Below are 27,418 nucleotides of genomic sequence, written 5' to 3'. Positions count from 1 at the left end.
AAATCAGGTGACCATATACATGAGGGCTCATTTCTGGATCTTCTATTCTATTCCATTGATCCACTTGCCTATTTCTGTACCAGTACCATGCAGTTTTCAGCACAATTGCCTTGTAATATAGCTTGAGGTCAGGGATAGAGATTCCTGCAGAAGTTTTATTATTGTTTAGGATGGATTTCGCTATTCTAGGTCATTTGTTATTCCATATGAAATTGCACATTGATCTTTCCAATTCCATGAAGAACTGGGTTGGAATTTTGATGGGGATTGCATTGAATCTGTAAATTGCTTTTGGTAGGATGGCCATTTTTAAGATGTTGATTTTTCCAATCCATGAGCATGGGAGATCTTTCCATTTTCTGAGATCCTCCTCAATTTCTTTCTTTAGAGGTTTGAAGTTCTTGTCATACAGGTCCTTCACTTGCTTAGTTAGATTCACACCAAGGTATTTCATAGTTTTTGTGACGATTGTGAAGGGTACCTTTTCCTTAATTTCTTTCTCCACATGTTTGTCCTTTGAGTATAAGAAGGCTACTGATTTGTTTGAGTTAATTTTGTATCCAGCCAATTTGCCAAACTTGTTTATCAGCTGTAGGAGTTCTCTGGTGGAATTTTTGGGATCACTTAAGTACACTATCATGTCATCGGCAAAGAGTGATGTTTTTATCTCTTTTTTTCCGATTTATATCCCCTTGATCTCCTTTTGCTGTCTAATTGCTCCAGCCAGGACTTCCAATACTATGTTGAATAGGTAGAGGTAGAGTGGGCAGCCTTGTTGAGTCCCTGATTTTAGTAGGATTGCTTCAAGTTTCCCGCCGTTAAGTTTGATGTTGGCTGTTGGTGTGCTGTATATTGCTTTTATTATGTTTAATTATGGACCTTGGATTCCTGTTCTTTTCAGGACTTTTAACATGAAGGGGTGTTGGATTTTGTCAAATCCTTTCTCAGAGTCTAGTGAGATGACCATGTGATTTTGATCTTTGAGTTTGTTTATATGGTGGATTATGTTGATGAATTTCCTTATGTTAAACCATCCCTGCATCCCAGGGATGAAGCCTACTTGGTCATGATGAATGATCGTTTTGATGTGTTCTTGGATTCGGTTTGCAAGGATTTTGTTGAGCATTTTTCATCAATGTTCATAAGTGAGATTGGTCTGAAATTCTCTTTCCTTGTAGGGTCTTTGTGTGGTTTAGATATGAGGGTTATTGTAGCCTCAAAAAATAAGTTGGGTAATATTCCATCTGATTCTATCTATTGGAATAATTTGGCGAGTATTGGTGTTATATCCCAATAAATGTCTGATAAAATTCTGCACTGAACCCGTCTGGACCTGGGCTTATTTTGGTTGGGAGGCTTTTGATGACTTCTTTTTCTTTAGGTGTTATAGGGTTATATAGATGGTTTACATGGTCCTGGTTTAACTTTGAGATCTTGTATCTGTCTAGGAATTCATCCATTTCCTCCAGATTTTCCAATTTTGTGGAGTACAAGTTTTTGTAGTAGGATCTGATGATTTCTTGATTTTCCTCAGTTTCAGTTGTTATGTCTCCACTTTCCGTTCTGATTTTATTAATTTGGATACTCTCTCTGCCCTCTAGTTAGTCTGGCTAGGGGTTTGTCAATCTTGTTGATTTTCTCAAAGAACAAACTCTTGGTTTTGTTGATTTTTTCAATGGTTCTTTTTGTTTCTATTTGGTCTATCTGCCCTAATTTTGATTATTTCTTGCCGTCTACTCTTTTTGGGTATATCTGCTTCCTTTTGTTCTAGAGTTTTTAGCTGTGTTCTCAGGTTGCTGATGTAGGCTCTCTCCAGTTTGTTTTTGGAAGCACTTAGGGCTATGAGTATTCCTCTCAATACTGCTTTGATTGCATCCCATAGGTTTGGGTATGTTGTGTTTTGGTTTTCATTGAATTCTAGAAAATTCTTAATTTCTCTCTTTATTTCTTCTTTGACCCTGCTATTGTTTAACAGAGCGTTGTTTAGTTTCCATGTGTATGTGGGCTTTTTGTTGTTTTTGTTGTTGTTAAAGACCAGCCGTAGACCATGGTGATCTGAGAGGATGCATGGGAGTATTTCAATCTTTTTATATCGATGGAGGCTCATTCTGTGTCCAATTATGTGGTCAATTTTCGAGAAGGTGCCATGGTGAGAAGAAGGTGTATTCTTTTACTTTAGGATAATATGTTCTGTATATATCTATTAATTCTAGTTGGTTCAAAGTCTCTGCTAGTTTTTCAGTGTCTTTTTTCAGTTTCTGTTTCCATGATCTGTCCATTGGTGAGAGTGGGGTATTAAAGTCTCCCACTATTATTGTGTGGGGTGAGATGTATTTTTTGAGCTTTAGTAGGGTTTCTTTTATGAATGTTGGTGCTTTTTTATTTGGAGCATATATGTTAAGGATTGAGAGTTACTCCTGATAGATTTCTCAGGTAATGAGTAAAAAGTGTTTTTTCTTATCTTTTTTGATAACTTTTTGTTGGAAATGTACTTTATTTGATATTAGAATAGTCACTCCATCTTGCTTCTTGGAGCTGTTTGCTTGGAATGTTTTTTCCCACCCTTTTACTCTGAGAGAGTGTCTGTCTCTGTCTCTGAGATTAGTTTCCTGTATGCAGCAAAAGGCTGGATTTTGTTTATGTATCCAGTCTGATAGTCTATGTCTCTTTATTGGGGAGTTGAGTCCATTTATGTTAATAGATATCAAGGAATAGTTGTTTCTGTTTCCTGCCATTATTACTTTTTTGGGTTGAGTTGTGTCTTTGTTTTTTTCTTCTTTTACTTTTCTTGTTTAGGAGTTTTCTTGTTTTTACTAGGCTGTACTTTCCCTCATTGTATTGGGTTTTCCACCTATAATTCGTTGTAGTGCTGGGTTTGTGGTCAGCTATTGTGTGAATTTTGATTTGTCTTGAAATATCTTCGTCTCTCCATCGATGGTGATTGATAGTTTTGCTGGGTATAGCAACTTAGGCTGGCACTTGTGCTCTCTTAAGGAGTGCATGATGTCTGTCCAGGCTCTTCTAGCTTTCATAGTCTCTGTTGAGAAATCAGGTGTGAGTCTGATTGGCCTGCCTTTATATGTTACCTGACCTTTTTCCCTTACTGCTTTTAGTATTCTTTTCTTGCTTTGGGCACTTGATGTTTTTACTATTATGTGTTGGGAAGTATTTCTTTTCTGGTCCAACCAATTTGGAGTTCTGAAGGCTTCTTTTATGCTCATGGTCATCTCATTCTTGAGGGTATGGGAGTTTTCTTCTATGATTTTGTTGAAGATATTTACTGTGCCTCTTAGTTGATACTCTTCTCCGTCTTCTATTCTTATTATCCTTAGATTCGGTTTTCTCATTGTGTCTTGGATATCCTGGACATTTTGGGTTAGAAGCTTTTTGTTTTTTGCATCTTCTCTGGCTGTTTTGTCTATGTTTTCAATGTTGTCTTCTGCCCCCGAGATTCTCTCTTCGATCTCTTGTAATTTATTGGAAATGCTTGCTTCTGTGACTCCTGATTTCTTTTTTTTTTTTTTTTTTTTGGTGTTCTGCCTCTAGGGTTATCTCTTTTAGCGTTTTCTTTATTGTGTCAATTTCTGTTTTAATTTCCCTCTTCCTTTCCTTTATTTCTTTTGTTCTGTTTTCCTCTAGTTCTTTGAGTTCTTTGAGTGTTTTTCTTGTTTCTTCTTTAAAAGCTTCTGAATCTTTTTGCTTTTCCTCCCTTTCTTGTTCAAGTATCTTTATCAGTATCTTGAGGTATGATTTCAGGTCTGTGTCTTCGTTTTCTGGAGTGTTTGGAATTCCAGTGTTTGCTGTTATGGGAGAGCTGGGTTCTGGTGTTGCTAGCTTGTCTTGGTTTCCTTGGAATATACTCTTTCGCTTTCCTCTTGCCATTTTGTTGTCAGTGATACGTTCTTGCCTTTCCCTTGTATCTGGTCTGTGTCCCTGGATCTCCGCTGGTCCAGGTGTCAGATGGGCCGAGCCCTGTTTTATGCCTCAGAGTCGTCGGGTGGAAACAGAAGTTCTAAATTTCTGTTCCCAGTGGCTGGATCAGGCAAGTCAGGGCAGGGCAAGGCAGGGGGTGCACTTTCAGTGTGCACTCAGCAGAGATCCCTCCGTTCCCCTGCAGCCTAGGTCTCCCACTCACCAGTTTTCAGCCTTTACGAGCTCCCCGTTCTGGGTAGCAGATGGGCTGGGCTCTGCTCTGTGTCATCTCTTCCATCTTTTTAAACTGCTGTTGATACTTGCAATAAGGCTCCTGGTTTCTTTCCTAGGTTTTCTATCTCCAAGGTTGTTTCCACTTCTGATTTCTTTATTGATTCTTTTTCCATTTTCAATTCCTTCACCTGTTTGGTTGTGTTTTCCTGTAACTCTTTGAGTAATTTTTGTGTTTTGTCTTTAATGGCTTCTACTTGTTTACTTGTATTCTTCTAGTTCTCCTTTAATTGTTTAAGGGAATTATTCATGTGCTTTTTAAGGACCTCCATCATTGTCATGAAGTATGATTTTTAAGTCCATATCTTGTTTTTCCAACATGTTGGGAAATCAACTACTTGCTGTGGTGGGAGAACTGGGTACTAATGTTGCAAGGTTGTCGTGGTTTCCATTGCTTAGGTTCTTGTGTTTCCTCTTGCCATATTGTTATTTGTTGGTACTAAGTGATCTTGTCTCTGACAGAAGCTTGTCTCTCCTGTGGGTCTGAGAGCCTGTGGGCTCAGGAGGTAGATTGCTCCTGGTTGTTTGGCTTTTAGTGGGCAGGCAGAGAGTTCTGATGGTAGTGACTATGCTCTGTCTCTGTGGGTTCCGATGGGAGAGTGCATTTGAGGCTCTTCTGGGTGTTTAACAGCCTGAGGGTAGGCCCTGAGTTTTGATAGCAATGACCTGGTTCTTTCTCTGGGCTGGAATGGACATGATCCCAGAGAGCACCTCGATTTTTACACCTCAAAATTCCTGTTGTTCCCTTCCAGGATAGCTGGTGGGGAGGGGCATGAGGTGAGCTTACAGTGGGCTCAGGTGGGAGAGAGCTTGTGAGGCTATTCTGGGTGCTCAGGTGGGCAAGCAGTGAGTCCTGACGGTGGTGACTTGGCTCCCTCTTTAGGCTGGAACCGACAGACTGCTTTTTAATAGCTGAATAGTATTCCATTGTGTAAATGAACCACATTTTCTATATTCATTTTTCAATTGAGGGACATCTGGGTCATTTTCAGTTTCTGGCTATTGAGAATCAGGATGCTATGTACTGAGTAATTTGAGATGATATTGTGGTTTAGGTTGTTTTCCTAATATGTTTTAATGTACTGATCTTTGAGACAGGCTACAGATTATGTACCTTGGCTTTCCTTGAACTCTCTAAGTAGACTTGGCTGGTCTCAGAGTCATCAAAATCTGCCTATTTTGCTTATGGAGTATTGGAATTAAAGGTGTGTGCTCTGATTTACAAATTTTAAATTGTTTTATTTGTTATTGTTCCTGCTACTGCTCTCTATTTTCTCACCATTGAACTGTTTAATCTCCCAATATTTTTGGATATGAACTTCTGCGCTGATGCACACATTGTGAATATCTTTTCCCAAATGTCCCTTGTACTGTGGAAGTCTTTTGCTCTGATGCCATCTGGTTTGTCTATTTATGTTTTGTTGCCTGTCCCTTTGGGGTTCGGTTGAGAAAGACCTTGTTCAAGTTTATATCGCTACTTACTTTCCTAATTTTGTCGTTAATGTTTGCAGTCTCTGTTTTTTTTTTTTCTTTAAACGTTCCATACATTTTTAATGTATATTTTGAAGGAGAAATGAGGTAAAGCCCCAATTCAGCTGTTGAAATGAAACTTTTTGAACATCGTCGGCTGTGGAAATCTACTCCATTTACATTTCGCATACCATTTTTTGAAACATCAATTGATCTGCTTCCATTTACTGTGGATGCTCTTGTTGTTTCCCTATACTGTGAGTCTCTTTACCTTTTACTCTTTTGTTATTGTTGGTCTGACAAAGCGATGCTATGTATCTTATTATGGCCGAGCTGTAGAGTTCCGTATCCATCGGTGTGATCCAGGATCATTTGCTCATAATTGGTTTAGCTTCTCATTGTTCTTCATTGTTCAATAAGTATAGTTTGGAATTTATGTTTAATTTTATTTTATAATTTATTTTTTTCACTCTGTACTATTACTATATAGAAGCCTATATATATCCACTACATATATCCACATGATTAAGCTAATTATTCACATATTACAAATGCATCTCATAAATGAAAGCTCTAAATATTCTAAAATTATAATTCTTAAAACATAATGAAATCATAGAGTCGGGGTTCTTGAATCTCCTGACAACATGGTTGTCATGTGGTCTACATTCCTAAGGCTCCTGCAGAGGAGGCCATTATGGAGAATGGAAAAAGGCAGACAGACTTGTTCCTTCACAGTGTGAGCCCACAGCAACCAGAGAGTTACCCCTGAACTCTTTAGGAGAGTGAAGCTTTTAAAAATTCCTGCTCAGAAAAGCACCAAATTTATCTTATGCACATCCTCTTGAATTTTCACAGTTCCTGCTTAAAAATTTAATTAGGGTAAAAATGCTCCAATAAAAGCAAGCCATAACTCACATAAAGAACTTAGGCAAACATCACTAATCCTTTGTTGAGTCCAATGGACTTCATAAAATTTATATACATCTAACATTTAGAGTCTAAAGACACCCATAAAATGTACAATATTTTTCTAAAATATAGAAGCATTAGTAATTCTAATGAAATTGATACTAGTTAAAGTTTATTGATTCAGCTCTAACTCTCAAGATATTTTAGGAGTGCCATGAAAATTAAGTTATATATTATTTAAATAAATGTACAAAATATGTGTCACTAAATTTTATCATATGAATCATGGATAACTTGAAATTATCAAACTACGCCTCTATCCTGTATTATATCTATATTTAAAGGCTAGAATACTATATAAGGCATATACATATTCATATTTTGACTTTCTGAGAGAATTCATTTTCTGCTCTTTTGATTATAAAACCCTCTTGTGCATTATTGCCAATTGTGCACAAGATATTGTGCAATATCTGAAAACTAAAATTTATACAGAAAACTTAAACTGTGGAAGTTTTGATTTTTTGAAAGATGTGCCATTGTAGCATCTTCTTCTAAAAAAATGAATCTTTTGAAACATGCTTCTGAATAGATTTTTGTGCATTCAGACCACAAACGAGGTGAGTTAATTTGCAGATGTGTTTGCTAGTCACATAAGATTTGTTAGTCCATGTCTGAGAAGCTTGATATACTACCTATATAATTTATATGTTTTTGATAAGACCATATAGATAAACATTATGTTGTGTTCTCATTGTGGTTGCGATTACTGTGATAAAACACCACAAACCAAAGAAAGTTGGGAAGAAAAGGATTTGTTTTGTTTATACATTCCTATCATGCACCGTCATCTAAGTAAGTCATAAGAGGAGCTTACTTCAATAGGGCAGGAATCTTGAGCTACTGCAGGGGCCATTGAGGGCTGCTACTTACTAGTTTACTTCCTATAGTTTGCCCACCCAGAGTTGCTACAAAACTTAGGACTATGAGTTAAGGACAGGCACCAGGAACAGTGGCCAGATCTTATGAAGGCATTTTCTCAGTTAAGATTTTCTGCCTTTTTGGTTTTCTTCTTTTTTTAACACTCAAGATTTTTATTCTCTTTCTGGTCCACACTTCTATTTTTCCACATTCCAAACCTTCTTCTCACATCCACCCCCATTCACTGTCTACAGGAGGATGTCCCCACCCTACCCATCTTGCCAGACCTCTAACCTCCTTGGGGCCTCCAGTCTCTTGAGGGTTAGGTGAATCTTCTCTGACTGAAACCAAGACCCAACAGTACTCTGCTGTATATGTTTTGGAGATTTCACATAAACTAGTGTATGTGTCTGATTGGTGACCCAGGGTTTAAGAGATTATGGGGGACCAGGTTATTGAGACTGCTGGTCCTCTTACATGGTTATCCTCTCCTCGGCTTACTACAGTTTTCCCCTAATTCAACCACAGGGGTCAGCAGTTTCTGTCAATTGGTTGGGTGTAAATATCTGCATCTGACTCTTTCATCTGCTTTTTGGGTCTTTTGGAGGACAATCATGACAGGTTCCATGGTGTGAGTGCTCCACAGCCTCAGTAATGGTGTCAGGCCTTGGGGTTTCTCCTTGAGAGGTCCGCTTTTGGACCTGATCATGGACCTTTTCCTCAGGCTCTTTTCCAATTCTATCCCTGCAGTTCATTCAGACAGGAATGATTATGGGTCAGAGTTTTGACTGTGGAATAGCAACCCCATCTCTCACTTGATGTCCTATTTTTCTGCTGGAGGTGGGCTCTCCCCACTGTATGGCATTTCATCTAAGGTTTTTCCCATTGAATCCTGTGGGTCTCTCACCTCTCAAGTCCAAGATATGTTCTGGAGAGTCCTCCCAACCTCTTACCTTCCAAGGTAGCCTGTTTCCATTCTTTCTACAGGCCCTCAGAGATTCAGTCTGCACCCCCCCCCCCTACACACACAATACCTGATCATGTTTCTTCCCTTCTCCCACCCTATTATCACCCCAGGCCCCTCCTCACTTCCTCTTGTGATTGCTTTCCATCCAAGTGTGATTGAGGTGTTACTCACTTGGATCCTTCAGCTTGTTGAACTTCTTGAGTTCTGTGGATGGTATCTTGGGTATTCTGTGCTTTTATTGTGGATAATATCCACATATCAGCAAATGAATACTGTGCATATCCTTTTGTGTTTGAATTGCATCACTTAACATGATATTTTCTAGTTCCATCCATTTGCCTGGAAAACTCAGGATATCCTCATTCTTAATGGCTGCATAGTACTCCACTGTGTAAATGAACCACATTTTCTGGATCCATTCTTTTGTTGTGTGACATCTGGGTTGTTTCCAGCTTCTGGCTATCACAAATAAGACTGCCATAAACATATTGGAACAAGGGCCTTGGAGGCATGGTGGTACATCTTTTGGGTATATTCCTAAGAGTGGTATTGTTGAGTCATCTATTTCCGATTTTCTGAGGAACCTGAAAATTTCCAAAGTGGTTGTACCAGTTTGCAATCTCATCAACAATGGCAGAGGGTTCTTCTTTCTCTACATCCTTGCCAATATGTGTTGTCTCCTGAAGTTTTGATCTTGGCCACCTTGATAGGTGTAAGGTGAAATCTCAGGGTCCTTTTGAATTAGCATTTTTCTTATCATTAAGAACTTTGGACATTTCTTTAGGTATGTCTCAGCCATTTTAGATTCCTCTGTTGTAAATTTTCAGTTTAGTTCTGTACCCTATTTTTTAATTGGGTTGTTTGATTATTTTTTTGGTGGCTACCTTCTTAAAGTTTTCTGCTCTCATATGACTCTAACTTAAGTCAAGTAGACACAAAACTATCTAGCACATGTTTGCTTCTAAGAGAGGTATTGGATAGTTTCTAAAATATTTGTCAAAGTAAAATTCTAATCCCCCTCTTTTTCTTAAACCTAAAACAGCATATTAAATCCAAAACAATATTATATAGGAGAGTAAAGGTAATTGTAATTAATTCAACATAAAGTAATGAATAAACGGGAAATACACATTTGAAATTCAATTGGAAACTCAGAGGGTATAGGACATGAAAATCAAAAGCAGTACTTAGTACTTTTCCCTGTGTAGCTTGGGAAAGAGATATAAGCTAGAGTAGTGAATGAGCTTTGTTAGGTTAACATGATATAACAATAATATGTAGACTGAGTTGTCCAGTAAGCACCTTGCAATAATATAGAGCTGAGATTTTATTGTGTAGTTTAGTGAAGAAGCAGGATTTTGGCATCACTGAAGGTAGAACCCTTTCCTTTGAAAAGAGATTCTTTATGCACAGATTTCAAGCCATTTTGTTAACCACCATTCCATCCAAGAAAAGTCCACGTAGTAAGGCAATGTTAGAGTACTATTTAAATCACTAAGAAATCATACATTTTTCAACAATTCACACCACCCTTGTTTGTAACAAATGATTTTACCAATTTGAGAACATAATACAAAATATTTTGTCATGGCACTTAAGAAGGGTAGAATGAATTTTGCACATAAAACTGAAAGTAATAAAGGCAAGACCAGAATTTTTACACTGTTAGTTTATGTATAAAAAAGTAGAATATTGTATGGTGAAAATACATAGTCATATGTTAGATAATTCATATTTGACTTATTTATTTTGCAAGTGTTGATTCTGCAGACTTGAGCTATGACAAACTGTCAATGTAACTCTTGCATTAAGAGACATGTATTTTTCATGATATTGTTTATATGGCAATATCTTAGAATTTCAGTCCTTTCAAGTAATTCAAGTGCATTAGAGTCATAAACAAAAGCAGCAATAATTTCTTTTTCCTGTAAGCTTTTCCATCTGATGCATAGATTTTTTGTGATATTTGAACAAAGTAATGCATTTTTATTTTGGTGAGAGAAAAGTAAAAATTATACTCATTCTTTAAACTTGGTATACAAGTGTTCTGAATTATCAAAACAAATTGTACATTTTACCAAAAGAAGCAGTGTTATGCTATGTTTAGGCTTCTTAGTATAAAAAGCAATGAATAACAGATTCAACAAATGTCAACTTAGGGTTATGTCACATTGTACATTTTCAAATGAGCCCTGAACTGCTGAAGAAGAAGAAGAAGAAGAAGAAGAAGAAGAAGAAGAAGAAGAAGAAGAAGAAGAAGAAGAAGAAGAAGAAGAAGAAGAAGAAGAAGAAGAAAAAGAAGAAGAAGAAGAAGAGGGAAGAAGAAGAAAAGGAGGAGGAGGAGGAGGAGGAGGAGGAGGAGGAGGAGGAGGAGGAGGAGGAAGAGGAGGAGGAGGGGAGGAGGGAAGAGGAAGATGAAGGGAGAGAAAACTAGACCTGTAAACAGTAAACAGTGCAGGATAAAATCAAGAAACCTTTGCAAAGCAATAATATATTTTGGAAAAAGATCAAAAGTAGGGCAAGCTTTAGCGAAGTGTTGCATCCTAATATTTTGATAATTCTACAAACATTTCACTGAAATGGAGAAATAGATTTGCCTCATTGAAATAAAGGTTTGTTATTGAAAATTTTAATGTAAAAATGTTCATTTTTATAAACACCTTGGTAAAAGTCAGTGTGCAATTGTAAATGACCTCTGAAAGACTGGGATAGAGTGTCTATGGTGGGAAATAAAACTTAGTTGTAGAGTGCTTTTGGCATAATGGGAATGGCTTCCTTCAGTTTATAGGCCTCCTCTTCCCTTACCTTTATTCAAGATGCAGTAATCAGCTCAGTGACTTGAGTTAATGTGATGCACATCACAATCAGCAGTGATGGGAAAATGAGGCAGCAGCAACAGGAACCACAACCACAGGTTGTAAATTGGAAGGGAAATGGGAGCCTATGCTATTGTGACCCACGGTGGAATTTCATAGTGGGTATGAAACATATATTAACATATATCATCTTACTAAATATATGCACATTTGTTATTGGAAGCTTTGAATGTTTCATTGTAAATGTCCCTATTGCTTAAGACTATAAAAATATTTGGCAATCTAGTGGTATTTAATAAGTGCGGAAAACAAACTGGAACTCACTTAGATTAAAAGTCTAAAGTGCTCCAATGCTTCCTGAATTTCTTAATTCCTAGAAACAGACACAATTTATAAAATGCTGAATTGACCATTAGCAATGCATATTTCTGTGATAGCACATTTGTACTTTTTCCCTTTGCTCTCCACTCTAGGAGACATTTAGTGTCTTACATTTGTTATTATTTATAGCCAGTTTGTTTATATTTTCATGATTTATTTGTAAAACATGTAGTCTATTCCATTAGATAAAACATGCTATGATAAACATTTTAAAATTGCAAGACACCAGATTTCCCCAGACTCAATCCTAACTATCTTCCCTGAATTCAGCCTTTTGAGAGACAGTTAATAGTTTGTCCTGTTTCTTATTGTATCTAGTCCTTGAAATGTTTTTGTGGTTTTTCTGTTGATTATTCATTATTCACTAACACAGTGTGCACACGCTTAATTGATGTCAGCATTGTCACATGAGATAAATCTTTAGATTTTAAGGAAGCATTGCGAATTTAAATTCACCCATGGCTATAAACCACTTGATAACAAAAATATTTTCTTTACATGGGGACTCACCTATTTTCCTTAGGACCAAGTTGAACTCAGGGAATTATAAAAGTAAATGTTATAAGAGAGTGCTATGTAACACCCTGGGATGGGCAGATAATCAGTTACAGAGCAGAGTGTTCTGACACACTTGCTACTGTCCTGGGAAGTTTCAGTCTGGAAATCAAAATATTGAGGTGTGTGTGTGTGTGTGTGTGTGTGTGTGTGTGTGTGTGTGTGTGTGTGTGTGCAGGTGTGTGGTGGGTTTTAGAGGCGGCATTGTTGTTCCCTATTTTTTTGACTTTTGGTTTTATTTCTAAGATATAGTGAAATAGCATCATAATAAAATAATACTGTTAGACTTTACAAAAAACATATTTTATTCTGAAGATATCAAATCACCCCAAGATAATACAAGTCAATTTTACTCGATAAACAAATGGCACATTTATACATGTATGTCTGAGTGTGTGCAAAACAAATCTTTAGAAAGTGTCAATATAAACTTTTTTTTACTTAGAATAATTAGATATTATCAACCCTTGGTATTTTTTAATTTAGTTTTGTTTGTGATAACCAAGGAAATAGTCCTTTGTGAGGTATGAAATTTGATCCTGCTAGTCTCTCATGGGAAAAACAATGTGGAGTTTGGGTTGGTGACTTTACTTGTCTTGGAGTTGAGCTTTCACTCTCTTCTATATTCTTGAGCAAAGTCAACAAAGGCATACTGAAAACACTAGGATACATAGGGAGAGATCATTTCTTCCTATAACTCTGCTGTTGTTGTTTTTCTGTAAGAGAGGACTAATAGTCTACAACAAACTTCAACAAAGCTTTGTGGCTTAAAGACTTGGTGTCCTTGTGGTTTCTATATGCAGCAAAGCTTATCTAGATTTCTGCCTAGCAATCCTTCTGAGACTGCAGTAAAGCATTAGAATATGCCCCATCCTCTGTAGCCTAGTCTGAGGCTCCACTGCAAAGCTGAGAAGGCCCTGTTGGTGAGCTTCTCAGCCACAGAGTTCTCCAGGTATGGGCCTCTGTTCTTTGCTAGGCATTAGCTTGATGTTTAGTTGATCCTGTTCTACATAAGATTAACGTAAAGGACAGTTTACTAAATAACAACTTTTTTCAGTTTGCAGAAGTGAAAATACCTAGAGGCATCAGCCATGTGGATGTCATAGTCTTTATTGACCAGGTCTTGAAAGTGATCTCCAGTTGTTTATTCTATATTTTCGTCAATACAAATAAGTGATTAAATACTATGTACTCTTTAGGAGCCGTGATCACATAACAGTTTAAGATAGGGGACCGGGGTATTGCTGTCTACTCTATAGGATGCCAATAACAAGGCCATACAGAGAAAGAAATATAAACTTATCTGAGGAAAATAGAATTGACCACTTAATGGATTCAGAATTATATCTAACATTTCACCAGATGTTTCTGTCAGTTACAGATACTAATCTTATCCTTGACTGGTAAATTTTACATCATAAACTTTACTTTCTGGATTTTGATTCAGTTCAAACACTCTAATAATTCTTTGTGTGTGTGTATGTGTGTGTATGTGTGTGTGTGTGTGTGTGTGTGAATTTACATATATATTATTCATTATGTATATATAATTTAGATATCAGATTTCCTTGTCTGTTTGCTTGAATACTGTGTATTATAACTTTACATCTCTGAACCGGACCCTCTACATAAATTCTAAAGCATAAAGGAGCACCTTATTTAATAGTGCATTTATAGGATGTGATTTTTCTTACCCACATACTTTCTGAACAATGCTTGTTGGTTACATTAGTCAATATATGAAGAAAAGCTGCTCCCCACAGTAATGTCATTTCTGTCAAAACTGTACATATTAGAGAAATCTTTCACTAAAGGTTGCTTATCACTCCAAAGCCCAGAATTTCAGTTGAGCTCTATGTAAATACATTAAGGCAGCCTTTGGAGGCTCAGAACTCCATTCACTCACAATTACCTTCTTAAACAAATATAACCTTTATGAAAATTACCGAATTCGGCATGTACAGAAAATAGAAAATGCTAACCACTTACAATGATGATTTGTTTCTTTCTTGCAAGCAGGAGAAAAATCACAAAGCTCTGACGGGAGCTGCCTTTCTAATTACCACCTTAAGTTATGCCCCCACCCAGAAAGAACACATGATTGTATTCTGAAAGCAGAATGTATTTTCAGGAATTTGCCTGTCATTCATAGTTCTCAGAGGATGAAAGGGGGGGGGGGGGCTTGATTTGTAAAGTCCCTGCTTCCCTGCTCTGACCTATTGTACTGTAGAAAACATGGGACCTCTTTCTATATATGCCTTGCTTTTAGCAAGCAGTATCCAAGCATCACTCTGCTTCAGATGGGCCCATAGTGATAGTCCTCTCCCATCCTCATGTCTTCTTGCTCTGGGAAAGAAAAAAGAAAAAAGAAAGATGGTAATAAGAGATTCCATTGTGTTTTGCTTTGCTAGAGGTGGGAGGTCTCACCTCCAATCGAGAGAAGGTAACCTATGTGAATAATACTACATTCTGACTTGCTGGTACATTAACCATCCTGATGGGTTCTAGTTTCTGACTAATGAATGCTTAATTAAAATGTTCACAAACACACAAACACTTTATCAGAGCTGACCTATCAGCACCGTGCCTTTTCTTTATTTATAGAAGAAACATAACTTTAAATAGCTTTGTTTCCTTTTTTAATTCTTCTTCGAGTCCACGTTTCATAAATCCATCCTGCTACCCTATCTGCACAAGGATGTCCCAAACCCCTACTGCCCCACCCCACCAGATCTATAAACTCCCTAGGACCTCCACTCTCTTTAGGTTTAGGTGCATCTTCTCTGACTGAACAAAGACACAGCAGTCCTCTGCTGTATATGTGTTGTGGGCCTCATATCAATTCGTGTATGGTAGTACAGTGTCTGAGAGATCTCAAGGATCCATGTTAAGTGAGACCGCTGATCCTCCTACAAGGTGGCCCTCCTCTTGAGCTCCTTCTGAGTTTTTCCTAATTCAGCCACAGGGGTCACCAGCTTCTGTCTATTGGCTGGATGCAAATATTTGCATCTGAATCTTTCAGGTGTTTGTTGGGTGTTTCAGAGGGTAGTCATGATAGGTCCCTTTTGGTGAACATAGCTTCAGGAATAGTGTCAGACATGGGGGCCTCTTCTTGAGCTACATCCCACATTGAGCCTGTCACTAGACCATCTTTTCCCCGGGCTTCTCTCCATTTCCATCATTGCAGTTCTTTCAGACAGGAAGAACTACAGGTCAGAATTTTTGACAGTGGGATGGCAACCTTATCCATCATTTGGTGCCCTGTCTTTCTGCTGGGGTTGGGCTCTCCAAGTTTCTCTCTCCACTATAGGGATTTCATCTAAGTCCCTCTCTTTGAGTTCTGGGAATACCTCATTTTCTTGGTCTCTAGCACATTCTGGAGGGTCCCCTCAACCTCTTACCTTCTGAGGTTACTTATTTTCATTCTTTCTGCTGGCCCACAGGGCTTCAGTCTTTTTGTCCCACCCAATACCAGATTATGTTCCCCTCCCCATCCCATCCCCTTTCCATTCCAGATCTCTCCTCCCTCTCCCTTGTGATTGTTTTCTTTTCTCTCCCAATAGGGACTAAGGTGTTCTCACTTGGGCCCTTTAGCTTTTGAACTATTTTTGAGTTCTGTAGACTGTGTCATGTGTATTCTGTACTTTGTTCTTTGGCTATTATCCACCTATTAGTGAGTATATACCATGCATATCCTTTTTGGTCTGAGTTACCTCACTCAGGATATTTTCTAGTTCTATCCATTTGCCTGAAAAACTCAGGATGTCCTCATTCTTAATAGCTGAGTAGTATTCTATTGTGTAAATGAACCATATTTTCTGTATCTATTCTTCTGTAGTGGGACACCTGTTTTTTGTTTGTTTGTTTGTTTGTTTTGGTTTTTTGTTTTTTTGTTTTTGTTTGTTTGTTTTTTGTTTTTTTTTTCAGATTCTGGCTATCACAAATAAGGCTGCTATAAACATAGAGGAACATATGTACCTGTGGCATAGTAGAGCATCCTTTGTGCATATTCTCAAGAGTGTTATTACAGGGTCTTTCGGTAGATCTATTTCCAATTTTCTGAGGAACCTCCAAATTGACTCCTCCCTGTTTGTAATAAATATTTTAAAGGTATTCAAATATTTGTTTCAAACACAGTAAATCACAGATTTTTAACAACAAATATATGATAGCGTATGTAGTTCTAAGTATGAAACCAGTTACAGAGCTAAGCAGACATCATAAGCTTTAAAGGTACAAGTTTTCCATTACAAGGTGATGAATCAATAGATCTGACTCCAGCATAAGTCAACACCCTAAGACCTCAACCAGGTTTCTTTAAATAACTCAATTAAATGATTCACTAACAACTAGTTTTTCTATACAATACTTGAATAGGATTTTTAAAATGTGTCATTACTAAGCAGATAGAATATTTAACAAGGAGATACAGTATACATAATCAGTGAAATAATGCATATGGTTGTAGAGAAATTACATCTTCATCTAGTTTCTGAATCATGTTTGATATTGTATGTATCAGATTATATACCATAATTTTATGTTGAAGCAATATAGTGTTGAAATTAGATTTTGTACATAAATAAATAGTAAAAAAAAAATTTCAGGATACATGTTTAATCTATGTAAAATATTATTCAATGAAAGTATTGTGCTGTATGCATATGTGTGAGACATTGTCTGGCTACCTAACAATGTTTCCTGTGTCAACTGAAATTAAAATCAAAAACTTCTTTTATATATCTAAACTTGCAAAGGAAGGTTAAAGCCTCATAAACATTGTTAGGTATAACCTGCCAAGGTTCATGCATGGTTAATATATTAAATATTTGTGTTTTACCATTTTTCTCAATCTGATAATAGTAAGCCATTTGAGAGTAAGATATATATATATATATATATATATATATATATATATATATATATATATATATATATATTTAGTTCTTTCACCACAGCCAAGTGCAGTCTATTGTTCAGGTTGGTTATATTACAATAACACCACACTTTTTCTTTTGTCTACTACCCAACCTATCCTCTTGTCATCTGACTCAATAATGCCTGATACAACAATAACATACAGGATCTCAATGAATTTTATCCTTTCTAATTAATTTCCAGCCAGACTTTCAGTAACTTTAAGCATTGAATTGGTTGATGCAGTGAAGATTTTGATAGTAAAGATTGTTCAAACCTTTGATAGTGGTTATAAAATTACATAAGTTCTAAAGGATTTATATATTGACTTGAAACAGGGTATCTGTGAGCACAGGCTAGACACTGATGTTAAGACACTTCTCAGAGAACTTTCTTTGCATAGTAAAATGTAGGTTGGCATATTTACCCCTGTAAATACAAATAAATTGTGAAATCATCATCATCATCACCACCACCACCACCACCATCATCACTACCATGGAAACATGGTTTCAGGGCACCTAGAGTCACATAGAATTATGGAGAAAGATCATTCTCTATTTTGTAAAATAGTTTTAATGTTTAGTTAGCTAGAATTATCTCTCCTCTGGAAATAAATTCTTATTACTCCAAGGAGCATGTCAACATGACTGACTGTGAGGTTCTTCTCTAAGGCAGGATCAATTATAAGTCATTCCATGACTTGGCCTGATCATTTTGAAGGTATATTGTCCAGGCTGAAGCTGAGAAAATAATTTCAGGCTCTCTGTGTCTAACCATTTTTATTGGAATGCCTTCTTTACACATTCTCCAGCCCATGCTTTGTTGCTGATATATCTGTTTAGTTTTCCATATAGAAATGATATCCATCTGGGGAACAGCATCCAAGAAGTGCTGCTGTATTTGGGTAGTACAAAGGCAGACCTAGACAAGTTGTTCACTTGAATGATATCAGTTGGTTAGATTTTATTAAAAGATTGTGATCATGTAAAATTACAGTCAGTTCTCAACTTTTCTAGCAAAACGTGCTTTTGAAAAATAAAGTAAATGTCTTTATAAAAAAAAAAAAGAAAGAAATGATGTCCATACCAGATCTTCTTGGTCCACGATGATCCCTAGGGTGAGTTCCATCCTCTTCACTGTATATCTAAGGGTATTTTGTCATCTGCCTATGAGCTACAGCTTTTAGCATTCTGTAAATAAGCTTTTGTCTGCTCTCATGCATTTTAATCTGAAAACTATGTGAATACTTTTGTCAATGGTAATTTGCATTCTTATGCTACATATGAGAGTCCATGGTTAGCTGTATGGTAAAGTATGTGGGAAGGATTTTTTTTTTCATATGAAAGGATGAACAAGATCTTGGTTTTAATGCCCAAAACTTTCTAAATAGTAATGAAATACATTATTTGTATGCTGACTTAGTCATAAATTTAACTTATTTTGATTTCAACAGGGTGTGCACTGTGTACCGTATTAATCTATCAGATAAAATGTTACCTATGTCTACTGGTTTATTGAAGTTACACAATCATAATGTGCTACCTATGGGCTTTGGAATATAGTTGTTTGCTAAAGTAGTACCACTTGGTCTTGTGACAGGCACACAAATAAAACTTAGGATATGTTCTGCTCAAGTGTGACTTGAGCTCGATGGAGTCCTGATTCCTCAGATATAAGCTTCAATTAAAATTTTAGGGAATGGTTGCAACATTGCTCAGTTTTTGCTTTTTAATTATATTGGGACATAACCTCAGATATATTAGTATTCAAACATCTGGAAATCACTTGAACTGTTGATATCTGAATTTCATGAGAAGAAATTATGTTTACTCAGGATCCTCCTATAAACTGTCTTGTGCTGAACATCAGTCTCTCTTAAAATATTTCTCATGTTCAATGTAGACTTTGTGTCTCTGCTTCTTTGCTTTAGCAGTAGCAGAATGTTCCTACTCTAAATATAAAATTATAAAAAAGCAAGAAACAATATTTTCTTTAATTATCCTCTTCCTTTGGGGGTTTTAGAAGAGAGGTTATGACTTGACAAAGATCCTTCCCATCTGTTCCTGTTTGTTTGCTTTTATTTTGACTTCCTTTCGTTGTCTTATCAAATATCACATGAATCATTAACATTTGTTTTCATCGCTTGTTTTGATTTCCTTTGCTCCACATGATTAAGACATTATGTGGAGACAAGGTTCAAGCTAACATATTTTATATTAGCCTAATATTCTTTAGGCAAATATTAAACTTTCTAGATATATGAGTTTGCTTTCTTCTGTGTTAATATTTTCTTCCACTCCAGGATAGTAAAGCACGTGTGCACACAACTGTTTTGTGACAGCTGCAGTTTTTGTCAGATTACATGGGTCTGATATGGGTTTTGAGCACATAGGTACCATTTTTAATAAAGCTACTTCCTCCTAAGATATACAGTTTTTAAGCCTTTACACAGAAGGTAGATAGGTAAGAGATTACTGATAATGTTTGTCTGAAATATTTATTTAAAGCTAATGTTCTGTGATACTTTTTCACAATTCTCTTCTTGTACTGATATTTACCCAAAGGCACATGACATTCTCTTAAGACCTAATAAAAAAATTTAAAGTTTCCGTCATTTACATGTTTTTTATTATGAAATTACATTAAACTATATGATTAATAGAATGATAACTTACTGCATCTATAAAACATGTTTTTATTGAATTGTGAGGTTTTTACATGTGGAATAGAAAAGGCAGTTTTCATTAGACATTATAAATAACTTCAAATAATATTGCATACAAAACTTAGGCCCAAAACTAAACTTATTTATTTCAAGCACAAAAGAAAGGTAGATGTTTGTGACAGATTCCCTTTGCACACATCTTATTCATAAAAACTAATATTATATAAAAGCCACATCTTTGTTGGGGTGTCATTGCTGTGAAGAGACAGTAGGATCAAGGCAACTCTTATAAGGACAGCATCTAATTGGGGCTAGCTTAGTTTCAGGGGTTCAATACATTATCCTCAAGGCAAGAACCTGGCAGCATCCAGACAGCCATGGTGAGGGAGGAGCTGAGAGGTGTACATCTTCATCTGAAGGCTACTATAAGACTGAATTTCAGACAGCTAGGATGAGGGTCTTAAGGCTCATGCCCACAGTGACACACTTACTCCAACAAAGCCACACCTCCAAATAGTACCACTTTCTTAGCCAAGCACAGTCAAACCATGATATTTCACTCTGTGGCCATGATTGGCTTCTTCAAACTCATGAGCCTATGGGGACCACACCTACCCATTGCATAATACAAACTACATTTAGTCCAACTTCAAAAATTGCATCGCATATAACATTTTCAACAATGTTAAAATTCTAAAGTTCAAAGTCTTATCTGATGTTCATAAAATCAGTTAACTAATCTCCTATAAAATCAAAATCAAAACCAGGTCACATACCTCCAACATCAGAGAATATATATATTGGAATTACAAAATGTCAGGATGAGGATATACTGGACCCAAGCAAGACCAAAAGGGAGTTGGATAAATTCCAAACTCTGCATCTTCATGTCTAATGTCAAAATGCACTTCAGATCTTCAATTACTTTCATCTTCGTGGATTGCAACAAACTTCTTTCTTCTGGGTTGTTTCGACACCCTGTTTAGCTTTCTTAGCAGGTATCCATTGGCTCTACATCTCTAACATCTCGGGGTCTCCAAGGCAACTTCAGTGTTCTAGCTTTCGGTTTCAATGCCTGGGATCTACAGTGGATCTTAGGAGCTTCTCTAAAGTTCTTGTGTTTGTTCTTGAGCCCTGCCCCTGTAACACTCTAGGCTCTGGTTGTTTCCACTCCACTGCTGCTACTGTTTGTGCTGGCCTTCACATGGTACTGATAGCTCCAATAAAATGGAGTCTTCTGCTTCACCAATAGCCTCTCATAGGCTTTCTCCATGGTGCCAACCCTCAAACTCTTTGTGTGTAGTCCTGGACTGTCAAGTGTAACTTGGTCTGGACCTTCACCAGTGGTCTCTCACAATGCTAAACATTAAGTGCATGATGAGACTCGAGGCAAAGCAGGCCCCTAGAGAGGATGCAAATTGTAGTCCCTGAGGAAGTGTGCTATACTACTAAGGAGCTTAAGGAGTTTGGTAATTCGTTGAAGAAATTTGGGGAATATTTTGTGGAATGAATTTTCAGGGTGTGGGAAAATAGTGGAAAGAACCCAAAATTTAACCAGGTTTAATTTGTCTCTGAGTGGAGATTCTTGGTTAAAAGCTTTCACAGAAAAAAAAAAAAAAAAAAAAAACAAAAAAAAAAAAAAAAACAAAATAAAAACAAAACAAAACAAAAAAAAAAAAAAACAAAAACCCCAAAAACAAACAAACAAACAAAAAAACCCCCAAAAACCCCCAAAACATGTCAGAAGTTGGTTTGAATAGTTGGCTGAAGCATTTATTAAAGATGGCCTACTGAAAAGGTATAGAAGATGTCTGTTCTAGACTTAGCATTCATGAGGAGATTTGAAGGCTCAGGGAAAATGCAATTCTAGAGTGGGTACACTGCGTTAAACTTAATCCTCCACAATTAAAAGGTACAGAAGAATGTTCTTCTTGAATTCTGTAAGATGCGATATGGTGACAGGGGCACGACTACATATGAAGAGTTTTTTTTTTTTTTGTGCCAGGCTTTAGGGTTGGAAAGGCTGTAGCTCAAAAAGGTAAATTAAACACAGTGGGTTTGATTGGGACCCCGAGGTAGCAGGGGCCACAGGCCAGCATTAAATCACCAGAGGCAAGGTGATTATAGTTATTATGAAAGGCAGAACAGACAAAACAATGTTCGTAGTGATCTAATTCATAATGGTAAGCATAGGTGAGGTGAATTTTATAATGGCATGACTCATATGGTGCTCTGGTACTGGCTAATCACTCCTGGTGTTTGCAGGCATGAAATAAATAGAAAGGTTGTACTAGATTGAGGCAAAAGGCAATTTCAGCCAGTGAATCAACTTCTAGACTTGAGCCAGTTTGCAAACTCAGAACCCCTTTAATGAAGTGGTAGACAGGTTCTTCTGTGGAAGGACTTTGGTAAGCACTAGGGCAAGGCCTGTGTTTAAGGCTTAGCACAGTGTAAACACACAGAGGCATGTTGACAGATTCCTGTAATGTCAGCATTCAGAAAGACAGCATGTGCATCCTAAATTTGTAGTCATTCTCAAGTAAAAATAAGTTTGAAACCAACTAGGCTAGATGAAACCCTGCCTTCAAGGTGAATAAACAGGGGGAAAACTTGCTTCTAGACAGATAGGAGGAGGGTCTGAAGCCCACCTCCACAATGACAAACTTCTTCCAATAAGGACGTACCTACTCCAGCAAGAACACACCTCCTGCCGATCCCTGGGGCAAGCATATTCACGCCTCTACAATCCATAAACGTAGTATTGACTGATTTTGTGATTTTTTTTGAACATTAGTATTAAGCTCTGAGACCATGGTAGATTCCATGTTTGGTTGTTTGTACATTTGCTTAGCATTCCCAGACCCTGAGTGTAATTTTCAGATCAAGAAATAAAATGAAATAGAAATAAAGAGAGACCTTAACCAAGTTCATTCTTGTAAAGATATTTAAAATATCTCTTCATTTTGTTATGTGGCAATTTAAATCAGCATAATAATAAGCAGCATACAAAAATGCGCACCTGTGATAATCTATTCAGTGATCAAGATACTTCATCGTATACCAGATTACGGCTGCAACTATCACATCTCAATGAACTTTGAAACTATTAGGAATTTGTAATTTAAATAGTTTCACTCAATCCCTACTCCCAGATGCTTTTTAATTAGAACAGACTTTTTAATTAAGTACTCCCATGCACAAAGTTTAGCCTGGTGATTTTTCCTGTCATGTCAACCTTCCCTACAAAAGCAAAGTCTTTGTGTCACAGGAAAACTGGGGCTGTCTTCGTTGAAACTAGAATATTAGGACTCCAGTTTTGATTACAAGCTACTGGGACTAAAAGGAAGGCCTGGACCCTGGAGCAGGGCAAAATGGATGAGCCATGAGCAGGGAGTGAAAGTCAGAGCCTCTGAATTTCTTGCAGTGTTTAGTTAAGGAAAGAATGCATAAAGGAGTGGACCCAGAATCTGCATCCTATTTCTATCAGATCATTGTATTTCCATTTGTTGTTCTGTGATAACAGGAACTGCAGGGAAGTGTAGAGAACAATCTTTTTTATCAATTCTTTCAGAATTTTATTTGGTTCATTCAAGGTAATTCTTTCAAGTTCACTTTTATCTTAAATCCAGGTCCCCACATTGCTCGGAAATCCATTTCTTCCTCCAAATATTTTAATATCCTGAGCACTATGTGGGCTGTCCATGTATATTCTCATGAGTGTGGGGTTTTCCACTAGAGCATAGTCCACACTCCAGGTGAACTTTAACAAAACTGAATCTCCTTTCCCCAGAAACCTTCAACTGGCAGTAGCTTCTAGTGGGTTCTTGGTATTCTTCCCACCTCATAGTGGTTCAATCTAGTAGAGTTCTTGAACAGCCAACCACAGATGGTGTGAATTCATGAGCTGAGTGGTGCCGTCATATTCAGAAGATAACGATCCTTCAATCTCACCTGATTAATCTCCCAGAGTGGTCCGTGAATCCAGTGGGCATGTAGAGGGTAATGTAAATGTCCCAACTTTTAGCTGAGTGTCACAAGTATGTATTCTCTGAAGTTTTATCAGTTGTGAGATCTGGCATTAAACCCTGTCCATTGTAACCTGTGACTTTGCTCAAATTCAATAGCTGTTCTATGGGTTTAGAGATTTGAATTAGGAGGACAATTTGATGCTATGCCCAGTAAGCAAAATAATAAAAGTCTTGAGACCTACAAGCCATGACATGTTCTTGGACAGTTTTACATTTTCAGGCATACCCTTCCTCCTGTGGTCCTGGCCTTAAATCCAGTCAGAAAGCAATTGATAACCTCCATAAATTTGTATTGTAGAAATATATCCATGTGATCCATAGGTTATATCCATGGAAATATCTTACCACACTGGTCATGATGACTTTAATTCCTCCAGCTTCCTGCAGAGAACTTCCCACTATTAAAAAGGAAGAATCCTAATTAGTACCAATGACGTTTTGCTGTCTTGTGTCAGTAAACTGTTTAGTGTCTAAAGCAATGGGATCATATAATATGGTAGGCAATCAGTAACAAATGAAAGTGGCCTGCATTGTTTAGGGCATCTCCAGGAGGAAGTTTCCACTTCTGGCAATGAGATTTTAATTTGTCACCTTCTGACTTCAGAGAGAAACTTTATCTCTCATGTAGAAAAATAGAATACCAATCTCTTCTATATTACTGTGTGTATCTATGTCTGTGTGCATTTGCATGTGTGTGAAGTTTAGGAAGTAGTAAATTTCCACATGGCCTTTTCAAATATCCTTAAGTGTACATCATAACCCTCTGTGCTACTTTACTCTTTAATATGTTTCCGCACTGAAGACTTAACAACCTCTAATGTGTCTTTGGCATATTATGTGCTTGGGGAAATCTTAGCTCTATTGATAATAATCACCATTGCTGATTTCTTTGATATTAAACTTTTAATTTTCTTGAATTGTGTATCTTGCATTACTTCCAGTAGAATTTACTCAGATTCAAGAATAGATGGTTTTTCTGTAGATACAACACACAAAAATACATAAACACAATATAGACAACTTGCAGGAGGTTATCTAGCCAAGGGTTATGATGAAGCATGGTTCACACAGCCAACCTTAGGACTGGAGAGTTTACAGAATGATTACTTCCTGTTATTCAACAGGATATAAGGTGGGTTTCTAGCACCTAAGTCAGACAACTCATCACCTTCTGTAACATCAAATCCAAGAGATATGTTCTCTTTTGGCCTCATAGATGCATATGTATGGTATACACTTACACAAGCCACACATGTAAACACATGCATAAAAAGGTTAATGTTGGGGTCATATTTAACATTCAATAATATTTTAGTTAAATGTTTAAATGTAAGCTTTGTGACATCCTGGTTATTTTGAACACGTATTAATTGCTTCTTTAAAAGTTTAACATTTGGGCTGGTGAGATGGCTCGGTAAGGGTAGTTCCCTGATGATCTGATTTCATTTCTTCTTAACACACATGATTTGAAGAGAAGACTGACTTCTGCAATTTGTTCACTGATGGCACCACCATGTACACCCATGAATGGTGGATTGCTCACGCAAACCCACATGCATGCATGCACACATTCATATAATTAATAAATATTTCAAGAAGATTAACACATACTACATCAAAATATCTAAGTCAAGCACTATAATAACTGTTCTGCTTCTAGCACTGGCAGCAGCAGATATATGGCTATTTTCTTCCATTGGAATTACTAGTTTGGAGGTTAAGAAAAGATTTTAGGGTACTTGGATTGGCAAATAAAGTCAGAGCACTTTAAACTTAAAAATTTGAATAAGAAAGAGAAGAAGGCTAAACTGAATGGAGTACCAACTTACTTATAAAAACATGAGCTGAGTTAGTCTAGACAAATGAACCTGTTGTACAGTAGAGTGGATGGCCAGGATCATCATGCACCCCACTACCATGGAAGTAATATTCTATTTCTTCAAATTATGCTAATGTAAACCATAACAGTAATGTGGAACTTGGCCAAATCATTATTACTAAGACGGTAAAAAACGCTCTACCTTTGAAAGTGGCTTTGTACTAATTACTTTCTGTACCTACTATGGACTGTGTAACAGCTCTTAAGTGAGTTGCGTAGATACTTTTCTAGGATTCTATTCTGGGTTGTTTCTACTTCTTTCCAGACTGAGTTTGGAAACCTGCAGACACTTTGCAAACCTTTAACCTGATACTTCGTTTTTCAGGTTTTGCAAAGATGTTTTTTTATCGTTCTACCCTCTCTTGCAGCCGTGAAACCTTGAAACTCTGTCATACTTGACGTACATCTGAAATGTGCCCTGCAGAAGGGACAGGTTAGAGAATGATCTAGCTGAAAAGGACACTTGTGCTTGTTCATATTTCATATGGGATAATTAATTTCTTGTTTCTGTTTCACGCAAACAGTTTATATACTATGTCTAAGATTTCATTATTTTTCATTTCCCACAGAGTTGTATTTTACTCTTCAGTCATGTATTTATATCTTAACCTGTATTTATTCAGTTCATCTCACCCCAGTAGAAAAACAACAACAACAACTTTATTGATAGCTAAAATGATGTTGGTAGCTTTCATGAAAATAGTAACCCATGTGCACAGTAGTTACATCACACAGCACATTTAACAATTCTGCCAGACAGTGAGCAGAGCCTCAGGCTTTCATGATGGAGACACACCTGAGTGCATTCTCAGAAAATTTGGTTCTGCAAGCTTGGTAGATGTAATTGTCATTCAACAGAAAGTCACTAGCTTTGCATATCAGGAATGCACACACACATACTCTTATCTATTTTCTGAGTGGTCTGAAACTGATAACATTGTGGCAAATATATATTTATGAGAACTAAAAATTCCGTATTATTCTTGATCCTATGAACTCATGTAATTATGAAGTTAATTTTGAGAATATATGAAAACTGTCACACCCTAAGCACATGAAAGTAAAATCAAAACCAAAATTTCATGCCAAATTTCATGTGTGCTATATCCACATTTGCCCCCTTGAATATGGTACCATTAATTATTTTTATTATTTGTTTTAGATGGAAGACTGTATTTGAAAACTACTGTCATGTACTGAACATTTCCTGCTGAAGAAAGTTGTCATCTAATACAGAACTCTGGAGGCAGATATTCATCGTTGGAAGGTTCAGGAAGAAAACAAAGTCCGTATAAAAGAACTTCTTCGAATTTGTGTGTGAACACTCTTTATCATTTAAGTATTCCACAGAAGCAGAAAAGTTTCCTCCATTGATTTTTTTTTCACCTGTGGTTCATACCAGAGACTGAGAATGTTTATAAACGTACACATATCAAACTTCTTACAGTTAATAACTCACCTGTGCTGCTGGACACTTGTGTACAGAGTTAAAAACAGGTCTGAGGAAGACCTGACTTTGGTTTGTTTTCTTTTTCTTCTTAATGGAATGAAGCATTTTTTTCTTCCTTTGACAGTTCTGTAACTGAGCACATCAACAGACTTCTAGCAGTGTTCATGCAGACTTACAGAACTGTGTCCCACAGAAACCAGCAAGAATATACGGGATGAACTTTTAAGAGGCATAGAGGGTTCTGGGGGTGG

General features: G+C 36.9%; 1 protein-coding gene across 5 annotated transcripts in view; it reads left to right on the top strand.

Annotated features, from left to right (window-relative positions):
* Positions 1 to 27,018, top strand: part of DACH1 (dachshund family transcription factor 1) — a gene marked incomplete at both ends in the record, with an annotated part of 377,461 nt that extends 350,443 nt beyond the window's left edge. For all 5 annotated transcript variants that reach the window (XM_080916938.1, XM_080916936.1, XM_080916937.1 and 2 more), the window contains one exon: positions 26,880 to 27,018. In XM_080916938.1, coding sequence (XP_080773064.1) covers positions 26,880 to 26,917 — 38 coding nt within the window. The remainder of the gene's footprint in view (positions 1 to 26,879) is intronic.
* Between the last annotated feature and the right edge of the window lie 400 nt (positions 27,019 to 27,418).

This window comes from Micromys minutus (assembly GCF_963924665.1).
Source record: "Micromys minutus genome assembly, chromosome: 5".
Classification (NCBI taxonomy): domain Eukaryota; kingdom Metazoa; phylum Chordata; class Mammalia; order Rodentia; family Muridae; genus Micromys; species Micromys minutus.
This window is presented reverse-complemented; position numbering and strand designations above follow the sequence as displayed.